The sequence below is a fragment of the Netta rufina genome, assembly GCF_964035555.1.
Source record: "Netta rufina genome assembly, chromosome: 2".
NCBI lineage: Eukaryota > Metazoa > Chordata > Aves > Anseriformes > Anatidae > Netta > Netta rufina.
Window position 1 is genome coordinate 37,368,208 of NC_140124.1, and position 14,943 is coordinate 37,383,150.

Genomic DNA, 14,943 nt, shown 5'->3' on the forward strand with positions numbered 1-14,943 from the left:
AGCCACACAGTGTTATTTCGCAGATCATGAGTTGTTTGGGAATGCTGAAGCCCTTTCCCTACTTGTTTTTCTTCTGCTTTCTAGGTTCTCCTCATAACTCGTGGTCCTGCTCTTTTCTTGACTCTGGATAAAAATTGCTATCCATGGAAACTCTCCAAACACCTTTATAGGATTTACAGAAATCATTATTGGGGAACTAAAAGGGTCCTGCTACTACTCGTCTGTAACAGGCATACAGAAATTCATTTAAGCAGCAAAGAACAATTTGTTACAAAGAAAAAGTCATTTTTTGAGGGACAACACATGAGCTACAGACAACCATGTTTAATCTTCTAGATAACGTCCTAGATAAAATAATCTAGTCTGTGCAGATTTTCCATGGCAGATTAACGGCTTTTCAGTAACATAAAAATATATTTAAGAAAGTCTCCCTGCTACCGTACATAGTGGTACACTTAAGAGTTTTTTCTAAAATCTCTATATGACTAACTGGAAATGTAGCCCTGATGTTATCTAATCATCATTTCCAGATAGAAATCATGTTTCCAGATAAAAATACGTATGAGCTAAGGCTCTCTAATACCCTAGCAATCAATAAATCATCAAAACTGCCACTTGATAACACAATGCAAAGTCCACGCCACATCAAATGGCACAAACACAATTCTCCAGTGCTTCAGCCATGTATTATTCCAAACCACAAGCGGTTACAAGGAGCAGGTAGCAAGGCACCAAGCCTTTTTTACACACCAATCCTATTGTTTTGAGGCACCACCAGACCTTTGCCTTCGTGAGGATGAAATGTTTCAGGCGGCTCCCTCGCTGGGGAAGCCCACCTCACCCACCACAGCCCTGCTCCGTCCTGCCTGAGGAAGTGATACTCCTACCTCGGAGACTTTGAAATAATACAGCTCAAGTTCAAAACTAACATAGCAAACCCTGAAAATCAAGTATGCGCCACACTATCCATGCTTATTTAAAGTGAGGCCCAGGGACAGAACCAAACGGAACAGGCCCAGAGGCCCAGTCCCTCCTGTGCCCGCTCTTCACCAAAGTCTTCTTCACACGGCGGTCAGCTCTCAGTGGTGCTACAAATACTCGAGACAAACAACAACTCACTACTCTAAAAGTACCAGAAACACTGTACTTTCATGTTTAAACTCACTGGCTCTCTGTAAAAATAAACCCTTTTCAACCTATAATGCTGAGGTTTGTACACATGTATAAGGAGGGGGAAGTTGGCCCTTGAACCACTCTGTCCTAATTCCTCTCCTGCACCTCAGCAGCTTCCTCGACTCTGAGTTTGTGTAGTTTTCAGAGGACGTACTTGCAACCCGTTTACAAGGAGTAAGTGTTACTTGAGATACAGATGATATCCATAAAAGCATGGTAATTCTTACCGTAACTGCTTAAAATGACCTGTTTGTTTATTCCCCCTTTAACAAGCACTTACTCCAAAACGCACTTGCTGCTGGTAAATATTTAAGAGAACACAAGATAATGAATTCCTCTTCTGAAGAATCTGAGGGCTACCTCTGCCCTAGAGTTCACAAAAATAATTGCATCAAATACCAGTCTGCTAGGAACATTATTTTACAGCATACACGTAACAGATCCTGTTAAAGGCTGTAAAATCTCTACTTAGCCTCAAACAGACGCACCATATATTACCAAAAACTATTTTTCCATGCCTTCAAGTAAAATATGTCCATATATGTTAAAGGCAGGTCTTTGTCTATACTGGTAGCTTTTACCTTTTTAGGAAAAATTCAAGTCTTTTATTCTGTCAAAAACAAACTAAGAAAACAAAAGCTATAGCTTTTAATGTAAAGATAATAAATGGCACTGGATTCCACAGACTGCAAAAACAATTTTCTGAGCAAACCCAGGTGGACAAGAAATTATTTCCCCTCTCTATACAATAAACAGCGCATTTCACATATGAATCACAAAATAATTCATCAACATCATAAAAGTCTCTCGTTATACTATTTAAATATAATTAGTATAGCCAGACAGACATAGCTAAATACAGGTATAAGCAAATTCTATACGGAGCAGAAATAATTATATTTTCCATTTTATTAATTTAAGAGGACTACTTTTAGGACCAATTCAATTAGAGACTATGAAGTAGATGCCCAAAATAGAAATAAAAATTCCCAAAATAGAAACATCTATCAAGATCCTTGCTCAATCAGACAATGACAGGACATGGGGGAATGGCTTTAAACTACAAGAAGGGAGTTTTAGATTAGAGATCCGGAGGAAATTCTTCACTCAGGGGGTGGTGAGGCACTGGAACAGGTTGCCCAGAGAGGTTTTAGATGCCCCATCCCTGGCGGTGTTCAAGGCCAGGTTAGATGAGGTCCTGGGCAACGTGATCTAGCGGGTGGCATCCCTGCCTATGGCAGGGGGTTGGAACTGAGTGATCTTTAAGGTCCCTTCCAACTCGAGCCATTCTATGATGTTATGAAGACCACAGAGGTCAGAGGAAATGTCCAAATCTCCTGACTTCAGTCTCATCCCTGCACTCATATCCCCTTTTCTTATGAAGGAGGACTGATGTCAGTCATTTGAGAAATAAACCAATAATCTGTACCCTGGAGTCTGCTGTCAATTTTATAGCACAAGAAGTTACTAGAAAGCAAACATAATAATTTTTCAAAAAAATAAAGCAATGGTTTTATGTAAAGTTTATTTCCACCATCCCATCATAAAATACTTCTCAACAGAAAGCAAAAGAGAAATGTTGAGATCAGTTTATCTTTAAATAAAATGTATAAGCTCGAACAATTTGAAAGATCTCCTTTTTCTTCTTGATGTATACTTAGCAATTTCTTCCACCTCGTTGGATGAAAAACTGAATCTTCCTCCCTTCACTGTCTTTGGACATTCAAGGTTGTTTTTTAATTACCTGTACTCCTTTAATTAAAAAACAAACAAACAAACAAACAAACTTTGGGCCAATTAAAAGTGTCTTAGCCCTGAAAGAAGTACACCGGGATACAGTCATGTTGTACCTTTCCTGGAAGCTAGGACTAACAGGAGAAGCTGGTACACCATGACCAGGGCTCGTACTCATTGAAACGTATGTAATGATGCCTGCAAGGGAAGAGAAGCAACAGTGCAAAGTATGTAGTCCCTTTGTATGCAGCGGGGAAGGGAACTCTCCTATCCATGACACCAGGAGAGAGTAAGCAAGCACAGGTTAATCATGGAGACTAACAGGAATTTTCCTGTCAGACTGTACCTTACACACTCTAGGCTTTTACTTGTTTTTCTTCCTTTGTTACGTATCTCATGGTTTGTCTTCATCGATTTTCCAGAAAAAGGATTTACTATCAACTGTGGGCATCCTCAGTGACTACCAAAAACCTTAACCAGAGGGTGGCAAACAGCTTGGAGGGAATCTGAGTCTACCTGGCACTGTTCAGAGGGATGGAGTTTGCAGGCACATCGGAGCTGGGGGTAGAGGGGCACCCTTAAGTGTCACTGATAAGGAGCAGGCTGAGGACCACAGATATAAAAGAGTGGGGTCTTGAATCCTAAACTGGTCCTCTAGCGCCACTAAAGAAGAGGAAAATACATAAAATAAATAAGATTTCCACTTACAGTTGGAAGCTCACTGGCCAAAAATATTTTATGATGGTTGTTTCAGTAGGCTGTCATTTCCTGTACAGCTGTTTGCAGTTAGGCACCATTTCATGGCAGATAAACCACTACCAGCTGCAGAGTACCAGTAACTTACACATTAACTATTAAAGCTGACACATCAGTGTCCGGTACAAACTGGATTTCCAATCCTTTTCAGACATAAGAAGAAAATCAGGGAGCCAATATTTGGTCCTAATCGTCCTAAATTTCTCCATACCCATGAATTTGAAACCTTGAAAGCACGCTTGTAAGCTGCAGAGATACTCCAAAATGATTGTTTATTTAACATGATGCGGGGAAGGTATGTGCAGTCTTGAGATTTTCCACTGCACAGAAATAATTCCACAGCAGAACAGCTTATGTTTCCAAATATATCTGCGTATTTGTAACAAATTGATCTTCATTATGAAAAACTAGAAACACATTAAGAGGATTAACATTCATGGTTGATACCGGTATTAGTTCCAGGTTAAAAAACTGCCAAAATTCAATTATCTGAATGCCAAGAACTCAGCACTTAAAGATTCACAGGTTTTATGACGCCCACCTAAAAAAAAAATACATTTAACAAAAAAAATAAAATAAAAGCTGGTATACTGTATCATAACCAACTCAACTCTGACACGCGGTGAACTGTTTTAACTTTATTATCTAGGTATTTTCTTTACTAGGAATTTTCTTAAATAGCAAACCTTATCACTGGAATATGTACTTTTTGATAGTACATATAGATAAATACTTTTTAAATAGCAGCATATAGAGTTTCTTGAGAGAAGGTCAGGCACGTATGGACACATAGGCTTCTTTTACGTGCAGTGTTTATAACGCTGAGAACATTGATGAAAGAACATTTATTTTGGGTCAATGTTGGAAGTTGTTGTTAGGAAATATGTATTTCTTTGAACTTAAAACAAATAAAAAAGCTTTAAAAACCCTAGGCATTGTCTTTTGAGCTAAAGGAAGATATCTGTTGACTCTTGGGCATGGAATAAATATTATTCTTTCAGCAAGCTGAAATCAGCCTGCTGAGAGCAACAACACTTGCTGCATTTGCACACAAAATGTGTTTGATCCTAACTCTCATGAAGGCAGGGTCAGAAATTTGCTGTCTTCAGGCCTAAATCCTACATGAAAATCAAATAAATACACATATATACACACGCATTTACATTTAAATTAAGAATATATTGTGCCAGTGCGAAGTATGTATTTTTGGCAACTCCAGCAAGCACGGGGCCCTGGAGAAGATCAGTGATATTTTTCATCAAACTGTATTATTTTGAAACACAGACTGGAGATTCTGTATGTCTGCAGAGACCTTTTGTAGAGCATCTCAGGGCCCATGAAGGAGAAGTTGGAAACACTCAGCATGGATTTAGCAAGGGTAAATCATACTTAACCAACCTGACTGCCTTTGACAATAAAATGACTGGTCATTTATGGCAATTTAAGCAAGAGATTTGACACTGGCTCCCACAATATTCATCCACTCATGTTATAGTTTGAGTTAGAAGGAACCTTGAAGATCATCCAGTTCCAACCCCTTGCCATGGGCAGGGACACCTCCCACCAGACCAGGTTGCCCAAAGCCCCATTCAGCCTGGCCTTGAGCACCTCCAGGGACGGGGCATCTACCACCTCTCTGGGCAACCTGTGCCAGTGCCTCACCACTCTCAGACTAAAGACCAAACATGGCATGAAAATTTTCCACATGGAAAATGAGGAAATACCCAAGGAAATCAAACATGGGCTTTCCAAGAAGAGGTATCAGTCATGGCTCAAGGCTCAATCAACTAAATTCGATATCAAGTCAGAGCAAGAACTCCCTGTTTCAATTAACTATCAAAAAATCTTGAAAAAAAAAAACATTTTGAGGCTAGAAAGAGTCTCTGAGAAGGAGTCTCTGAGTCTCTGAATGTCTTCAGAAACATTTTCATTGCCTCTGGAAGGCGAATGTGCAAACCCAAATGCTAGAGGACCAACCCAAGACTTCATAAAGCACCATGCTTCAACAGGCTGCTACTCCTTCCTAATGTAATTGTTTTTTCATACTTCATCAGTTCTTCAGAATAACAGTTTCCCCCCCTTTCATGGAAAGAGAAGCTGTTTCATTGATTTGCATGTTTAAGTCATTTCAATATTTTGCATTTACACTTAAATAATACAACCTTAATTTTTCTAGTCTGTTGTAGAATCCAGATTTTAAGTGATGCAGAGGAGACAAAAATTTAGCTATTTCTCAGACGTCACTAACAGAAATAATTTGGAATTAAAATCACATTAAAAAAAAGGTAAAAATCCCATTTTACGATTAAACTTTTGAACTCAAGTCTGTCAAACTTCTTTGCAGATAAATAAAATTATTTTTGGCTAAGTGATGAAAGTTTGCATTTCATCAGGATTAATGGAAATGGGAAAATTGTAAAAATAGAAACAGAATCATCTCATCAAGTGTATTAGTGGAGCACCTGACACCTCATTATTTTACAGTAAGGAAGAACAGCTGCAAAGTTGCTTGAGGTAAACATAGAAGTCTATTCTAAAAAAATATTCTTAAATTATATTATTTAGTCTAATTCTGTATGGCCATATTGCCTTGTTGACTACTTTACTGATTGGAGGGAAAACCTGTAGAAGAGTATATGTTAAGAGACACATGAACCAAAGAGAGAAAAACCTTTTTGGACTTCAGATTATTTTCCTTGTTTCATTCAACTATTATAAAATAAACCATCTGCAAACATGTAAGAATTATTCTAAGTAGACAGTTGGTGAGTCTGGACCGTATATATTTCCTAGTGGAAAAAAATGTAGCACAAAGTATTTAAAAAGAGAAATGCAAACATTTTAATTAACATTGAATTTAACTTCAAGACATCAGACGGGTGTCACACTACAGGGAGCTGGGGATAAATTAAAGCAGCTTTGCCTTATGGTATTGTTACAATTTTGTTCAGAAGCAGACTTTGGGATTTCTTTGCAGGGAACAGGCATAGGCTGTCAGTGGTAGTGCTTTGCACAGGACACCTAAACACAGATTCTGATATTCAAAATTAGAACATATGGAAAGAAAATGGAAAAAAGAGACACACGAAGAACTAATGACCTTTCCGTTCCTCAGGGGAACATAAATGACATGCATGTTACTCTCCTTATATTTGTTAGCCAGGGCCTTACAAATGAGCTGACCTTCCTCGTTCCCTTTGCCAGGAGCAATACACTACCACAAATTCTCACTTTCCAGGATACTACCATCTATCCTTTTTCCTGAGATGATTCTCTTCAAGTGTAAATCAGTGTGAATCAACTTTTCTCAAGTGTGAATCAATGTGAACCAGCAGGCCATGGGCTATTCTTCACACCTAGAGCCTTCCCTGAATCTCCCCCTCCCACCCCCCCCCAAAAAAAAAAAAGCTGTAAGAACCTGGGCTCAAAGATTCTTCTTTGCATACGTTTTAATGAAACAACTTCTCTGAGAAAAGTGCCTCAGACGTTAGCACAGTCAGTAAAAGTCAATTAATTTTTATTTTAAAAGTCCGTTGAAACTGAGAGAGAGGGAGAAAGGGAAAAAGTAATCACAGAAACATTAAAATTATTATTCCATTATTCTATTCTATTCAACTTCCAAACCACTTCCAATCAATTGGTCACTGCGCATAATGCAATTAGGTGCTACATAAATAAATACAGTCAAATCTAGTATATATTAAATTTATCAAGAGCTATGGCAGAGTCATTCATCTACTTGGTAGACTATGCCCAGTACCTTTAAAGAATTAAATGCTTCTACATTTATTTCATTTCCTTTAATTGAACATGACACTTCGCAGCGTAGATAATTTTATTGTTGATTTATATATATGCATATATATATATATATATATATATACGTGCCCTTTACTTTTAAATTTTTCTTAACATTTCCAAGAAACAAACCTTGCTTTTCAACATTTATGGCTTCCATATATATTAGGAATGTGTTTCCTTAAATGTCCTAGAGCAGCAACGAGTCTTACTTCCTGATTTACCATTACTGAACATACAGCTAGAACAACGTAGTCACAGAGAAAGCAGCACAGATTAAAAACAGAACTATCTAGTGACTTTCAAAGAAAGAAGCAAAGTTACAATGACATTGCATATTCACACAGAGTGTTTTAAAACTCCAGAACACTGGCAAAACAGGAGGACCAACACTATTAGGTACTTTTTCCAAGAGCTTTAATGTCTGCCATGTCTAAGCACTCCTCTCTCCATTTTATTCTTGAACAAACTAAAGGCACCACAAATTTTACAGGTAGCAGCAGCTTGCAGATCCCGATGCGCATCATCTGTTGCAGCTAGCACTGCCTCTTTCTACCTTTGGAGAGGCAATGCTACCTCAGACAAAGAACTCAAAATGTGAGGCAGCTTTATACACAGAATTGCTATTACTGCACCAAAAGGCACTCACACAACAACTCAGTTTCTGTTCCATTCGCGCAACAAAACCAGCACGGTGAACACACCGCACCTGCTATCTGCTGGACAACTGACAAGTTACGCATGTGGTGCTGGAGCCATCTGTGGTGAAACACCTGCAGTAAAAGAGGAGCTGCAGCCCCAAGGGTTCTGCAGAGATGGCTGGGGAATCCTGAGGGTGGCCCCACACCGCAGTAGAGAGCTTTTTATGACTCCCTGGCTCCCCGTGCACGCCTGGCACCACCATCAGTGCGACAGCAGGAGACCACGTCTTGCTTCGCAGTATGAACGATGTTAGCAGTGAACCTACGACTACACTTGAAAATCTTACAACAGAAATAAAGACTGATCTCATCAACAAATATCCTCAGCAGACCTTAACACCTGCCCAAGAGTTTAGCTGTTTTATATAGACACAGCCTACCGATGCCTGAGACCTGACAGTCCTCAGTGACAAAGGTGTCATTTGTCCTTTATCAGCAGCATAATGAGAAAGGTGAATTCTCATCATAGATTTTTCCCCCACAGTTCTGACTTGAAGAGGATAAACTCATGGTTCCAGTACAAGAGGCCTCTCTACAAGCCATGGTCATGTGAAATCCATGCAATGCCCATCTCTCTCCCCTTGTGCTGGACGATTCAGAGAGCCACTGCATTCACACGCTGCGAAAGCAGTTTCTTCCACACTCTTGGCCAAACTAAGGAATATCTACACTACAATAAACACCAAAGTGATGTAATTTCCCCTCCTGATACTTCTCTGTTTTGTTTTGTTTTGTTTTTTTCCCACTGCACCAGCTCTCTTCCACTTCCCCAAGCACCAGAAATGACAGATAAGAGCAGGCAAAGAAACGGAGTGTGAATGCAAAAGGAGATCTAATTGGTTCAAGACTCTCTCCTGTCTTTAATTTTGCACAGTCATTTACAGCTGTCTGAAGCGTGTGAAACACTGGCACCCAAGCGAGTGAGTAGGCAATTAGGATTTTGTACTCTTTCACATTCATTCTGCACAGATGTAAACTACTGGATATGGCACAAGGCAGCAGTGACTGAGCTTTCTGGCTTGACGATGATGTCCCTTACATTCTTACTGCCAAGGAGGAGGATGCTTTCCCCTGACACGTCTTTACAGCTTGGTCCTGAAAGACACTGAGCCCTCTGACCCCACTGCAAACTCAGGCATGCAAATGCTTTCATTATCTGCAGCAGGGCACTCTGTAGGCAGGGAACACAAGGCCTAACAAATAGGCAAGCCCATCACAGTACTACTCCACAAGTCCACTCTGCAGCCAAACACTTCGACCTTAAAACTGGAAACCCTTTAACCAACAACATCAGGATGCCAGCATGAAGTTTTTCATTAATAAGACTAAAAGCAAGTCAAGGTAAGTTGAGAGTTATTTTAGAAGCTAGCGTTGGCTGCGATACCTAATGCCTACGTACAGTTGGTAAGAAAACAGAAAACCTTCCTTAGGTCACAGACTGAAGTTTGACTCTGTCCATACTTGCTCCCAGTTGACCACCAGGCTATAGCAAATTGAATGGTGGTTTTCAGTTTTAAAGAGGTGTTTAAAACAATTCCAGCTTTTCGTTCAAGCATCAGAAGAGAGACTGCAATCAGCAAACAGGAGGCTGAGTTATCCCCCAGCTTTCCGTAAAGGTCGCTCTAAAAAGGGACAGAGTGGGAAAGGCAATTTATGTGGGAAAATTGCACAACATGGCTGCAACAACATGGGGAGCTGCAGAGCTGTGAGCATTCAAATAACATTAAATTGTATTTGAAATAGTTAAGTAAAAATCCTAAATCTATGTTTAAAATATTCACATTTTAATTTGCTTTTAACTAGTTAACAGCACGTTCTATTGATGTTATTAAAATCAGATTAAAACATAAAAGAACAGTATTCCTGTTTGTTTATTCATCTTCAGACTTTGATTATGTAAAATATTCTTAATACATTTTAAGACTCCGAACAAAGCAAGAAAATCATCTTTTAATTTAAGGAGCTTGCGCTGAATCAAAAATTAAAAGAGCTTGTATTGTTTAGAGGAAAGAGGAACCTAAAGTCTACAGATAAAAGCATGCATTAACGCTGTGGTTCTCAAATTAATTGCATTAACTGTAACCCGCTAAACACAAAATATGTCTTTACTAAGCAAATAGTTCTTCTGCCTTAATTAAATCTAATAAATTATTAAAGGGTACCAATCCTAGACCATCCTCACAAACTGTCACGCATACGGTTTGTTTGTTTGCCTTTCATGACAACATATCCCAAAATATAGAGCATATTTCAACTTGTTATTCTCTGAGTCGTCTGCCAAACTGCGGATGAATTGTAAACACGAAGAACATGTTAAGCCTATTCAAGCCCACAAAAAAAAAAAAAATTAAAAAATCAAGTCTTGCACAGTAAACTCTGCTATAATTTCCTGATGTAGGTCAAAACTCAGCAGGAAATCACATTGTCTATTTTTATCCCAGTTCACTGGAAATGCTTTACCTTTCTGTTTTCTTGATAAGCACAGCCCTGAAGATTTGTTCCTGGGGAGTTTTCTCTTTTTCATCAGTTGGCTGCACGAAGGGGTGGACAGCAGCCAAGACGAAGCCCTGCTGGTACAATTCTTGCAGCTGAGCTGGAAGATCACACAAGGAGGAGAGCTTGATTGCAGATGATCCTGGTAGCTCAGCTGGAAACAAAAGGTAATTGGTCAATAATCTTACACTGGACTATCAAGTTGTTTTAAAAAAAAAAAAAATCCAGGCTCTTCAGTGTTAAACAAGCTTCACACTGGTCTACAATATTAACACAGAATGATCGTTCTTAAGGCCCATTTGTATGTCAGATTGTAAGCAGGTTGTCTTGGTGAAGGGCTTCTATCACATAAGAGACTGGTGCGATTAAACAAGAAATCAGACATTAAAAAAAAAAAAAATCCCTACATAATCTAGGAGGGAAAGGGGATAGTCAGCAAAGGGAGAACATGTCAAATTCAAATGTAATGAACAGAAGTAGACATCTGCACAAAAGCTGTATTATTAGACTTGGAGATCACTGGCAAAGTGCTGTTGAGACCAAATATCTACCAATACGTCTAAAGTGTATGGTGGTAACAATGTTGGTAACGATACTAAGAGCAACGAATACCTGGACTGATGACAAACCCTTCCGAACAGACACTGAACCCATGAAAATAATCCACATCCAATCTGTTTTCTGTGGGGTGTTAGGCCTCCCTATGAAGTATCTGATGCTGCTGACTGCTGTCAGACCCTCAACATATAAACAGATATTGCAGCCAGTATATGCAATTCCCTGCATCTTCTTGGCATCTTGTGGGCTTCAAAAGAAAATCCCATAAATCACCTAACACAACCTTCTGCTCTGCCTCTCTACATCAGTATTTCTTCATATGTTTTTCACATCTTCTCTGAAAAGAGAGCTTCCTTCCCTGCCTTTGCCTCTTCGTTTCTCTCTCTGTTGGGAGCTATTTATTATTTCATCCCTAACTATGCCAGAGCACATTGTACGGAGAGGTGCTGGATAGCTTCCCCTCCTGAAACCAGGAGGGAGGGGATGTTGCAGGAAACACGGCAGAGGTTCCCAGCACCTTGCAAGCGTGGGCCCTTCCTTAAAAAAAGCACCGGAGAACAGTTTGTGTGAAAGACACCAGCTATGCAAAATAAGGTTTCATTGTACTGCTTTTTTCATCAAATTATGTGGCTACCCTTTATGAATAATGAAAGAGGTTATCAAAAACTAATAAATATTCAAAACTAATAATACATGGAATAATTTACATAATAATAGATTAGCTGTGCTTGGTATGCTTTTTCTTCATGTAAGACCATACTCCAGAAGAGGGTAATGGAACTTTTTGACCAAGGACTGGAGGATGCAGTGTTTTTATTATTTTTGCAAATAAAATGAGAAATCCAAGCCATGCGTATGTTGACAATAGGTCTCTACCTTCTGGAACAGCTTACAAATCACACGAGAGTCATAAAAAGGGATACCCCCAATGAATACTGTATAATAAATAACACGGCTGACTTACTTACTGGACCCTACTGGGGATCGACATAGGGAAAGAAACCCAGATGTTAGAAACACCTTTTTCCTCTTGTGACACAGAGATTCCAACAATCTCCAAATATGCTTCAAATAATTTAATTAATTAAAAGAACATGAAAGCCAGTGTAGTCTTCTAAATGAGGGTTTTACTTGGATACAATTAAATGACTAAATCAACAAAGTTACTGCTGGTGATGGTGCACCAATTTTTAACAATCGTCTACGAAAACTCATGCTTGCTTTGCATATGAACCTTGTCTCTGCATTCTCCTGAGTATGCCTTCGTAAAACTCATAGAAAGACTATTCATTACCATTGGAGTATGATTGCTTACCCCTAAAAGCTAAACATGAGGGGAAGGGATGAAAATGCATGCAATTGGAGCCTTGGGATGCACACCTGAGGATTGAAAAAGAAAGGTAATAGAAAACAGAGCTGGAACGGATCATCCACCTAGTCCATCGTAATTATTACCTAGAGGCAAGAGCAGTTTTAGTTTTCTCCTCAACTAACAGTGGCCAAATGTCCTCAATGAATTTCATATTCTTTTTTCTTTCAGTTCTCAACAGCCATTCTCCATTGTTACCTCTACAGTACCTACTGCACATTTCAGATTAGCAAACTTCAATAAATACACCCACTAGTAGTCTACTGCTAAAAATGTTAATGAAAACAGTGAAAATTAATAGACTATGGACAGAAATATTTGAAGTCTTGCAGTCAGTACATCTTTTTGCTTTGATGGCGAGCTACTGCTATTTTCTCCTTTGACCAGAGATTCTCCAAAAAGAAAAAGTTCCTGTTACACAACTGATATACCCAAGGTCAGAATGAGTTTCCTGGGCCAACAGACCTGGGCATTCTTGCTATGCTGCCATGTGATGTGGATTCCTTCAGAGAAATTCCTGCTACCCATCATCCTCCAGAGTATAAATATACGTTCCAGTATCTTTCTGGAAACAAAGTTAGGTTAAGAATCATGAAGTTCTGTCTAGAAATCGGTTGAAAAAGGACATCAGACCTTCCTGGAGACTCACATTCATCCTCCAACTATCTTCAAACTGGAATGAAAAGATTTCCTTGATTTCTTATGCTAATTCTTCTAAGGTGTCTACACGTCGGTTCAACCTACTCGCAGACACCTGATTCATGAAAGCAGTCATTGATCCAGTCTTCCCTTATGTTAGTTTAAATATCGAAGAATACTAATATTTTCATAAAGCCTTATACAACTTCAAATAAAATCTGTCAAGCCTTTGTTTCAGTTGTTAAAGAGAATCCTAATCATGTCTTTCTTTCAAAAGAAAAAGGAAAAACAAAGTTATGTAGAACAGGGAATTGAGTGAGGTAACAGAGCAAATAAATGACTAATTAAAATCTTTAATGACTCCAGTAGCTATTATAGTTGTGATAAGCCTCTGCTTCGCCAAAAGATAGAGCTCAATTCTTTTAGCAGCATCCCTGTAGGTCTTAAAATGAAGACAGGTCTAAGTTTTACATTCTGCTCCATGTTTCCTTATTGATTGTTGCACTTCACAACCTGACCTCAAAGTCTCTTTTGTTTATTCTGTCTGCATCTGAAAGAGTGCATAAGAAACTTGTAAATGACAGATGCTGTGGTGTTTTTTTTTTATTATTTTGTTAAAGCTAGAAGTGGAAACAGAAGTGCTGGTTGCTTTTGGAACTGATTATCAGACAGAGTAATTCGTTGCCCGACTGGTAACTGAAGCTGAAAATACTTCCAGCAATGCCTGGATACATACACAAGACTACAGCTAAGAGAAAAGACAAAAAGAAAAAAAAAAAGTTTGTGTTACACAACTGGTATTTTTGAGGTCCAAATGACTTTCCTGGGTCTACTGACTTGTGCATTCCTTGCTGCTAATAGGGAAAACCTGCCCAAACACTCACTGACCCCATCTTCCCACAGAAAATAAATAAATAAATAAATAAATAAATAAATAAATAAATAAATAAATAAATAAAAAGGTAGAGTTAAGATAAAAATCTACAGATTGAACCATGTACATTTATAGACAGTCGTTTCTGCAGCTCCAGAATGTGATTTCTGGGAAACAGAGGAAGGTGGTGCAGTCCGCCACAGGGATCCTAAGGGATGAGAGTAGGCTGAGAAATACGGTTGGGGAGACGTGTAGGAGAACTGGTTCCTCCTCCTTGTTTTAATGTGCTCCTCTTTCCCTGCAGGTCTTCTTGAGCTGCATTACTGTGGCCGTCATGAGAGATTCTCCCAGGACTGGGTGAGCAGCAGGAAGCATCAGCATCACCTCCAAGAAGAGCCTCCATGAACCATCAAGGGCAGCTGCCAAAGAGATCAAACAGCCTCCTACAACAATGTCCAATGAACCCTGCAGCCAAAGAGGCCTTCGCAGTCAGATGATGCCCCACAGTTCCTCAGCTGTCTTGTCTTGATATATGCTCACGCCCATCTTATGGTATTATAATGGCAGACTCATGTTCTTTTGTGTTTGCTATCTCTGGAAGTTACCACAGGCTATTCTGGAGGTGGTAACGTCTCACTTTACAGAAAGTTGAGATGCTATAAACCAACATTTTCAAATAAGAAATACATATATAAATATAACAGACAAAATACAGCATGGTTTCATCTATTAGCTTATGCTTAATAAAGACAATCATCAGCTACTGTACCTCTTTTTATAATATATATTCTCAACATAACCAGGTATTTTAAATTCTATTGTACTTGATAATCAGCAATTTTCCCTCC

The 14,943-nt window shown here is 39.0% G+C and overlaps 1 protein-coding gene across 1 annotated transcript in view; it reads right to left on the bottom strand.

The window, feature by feature from the left end:
- Nucleotides 1-14,943, bottom strand: part of RFTN1 (raftlin, lipid raft linker 1) — a gene marked incomplete at both ends in the record, with an annotated part of 82,168 nt that overhangs the window by 43,045 nt on the left and 24,180 nt on the right. Inside the window, one exon of the mRNA XM_084281602.1 lies at nucleotides 10,623-10,809. Within this exon, the coding sequence (XP_084137728.1) occupies nucleotides 10,623-10,809 (187 nt within the window). The remainder of the gene's footprint in view (nucleotides 1-10,622; nucleotides 10,810-14,943) is intronic.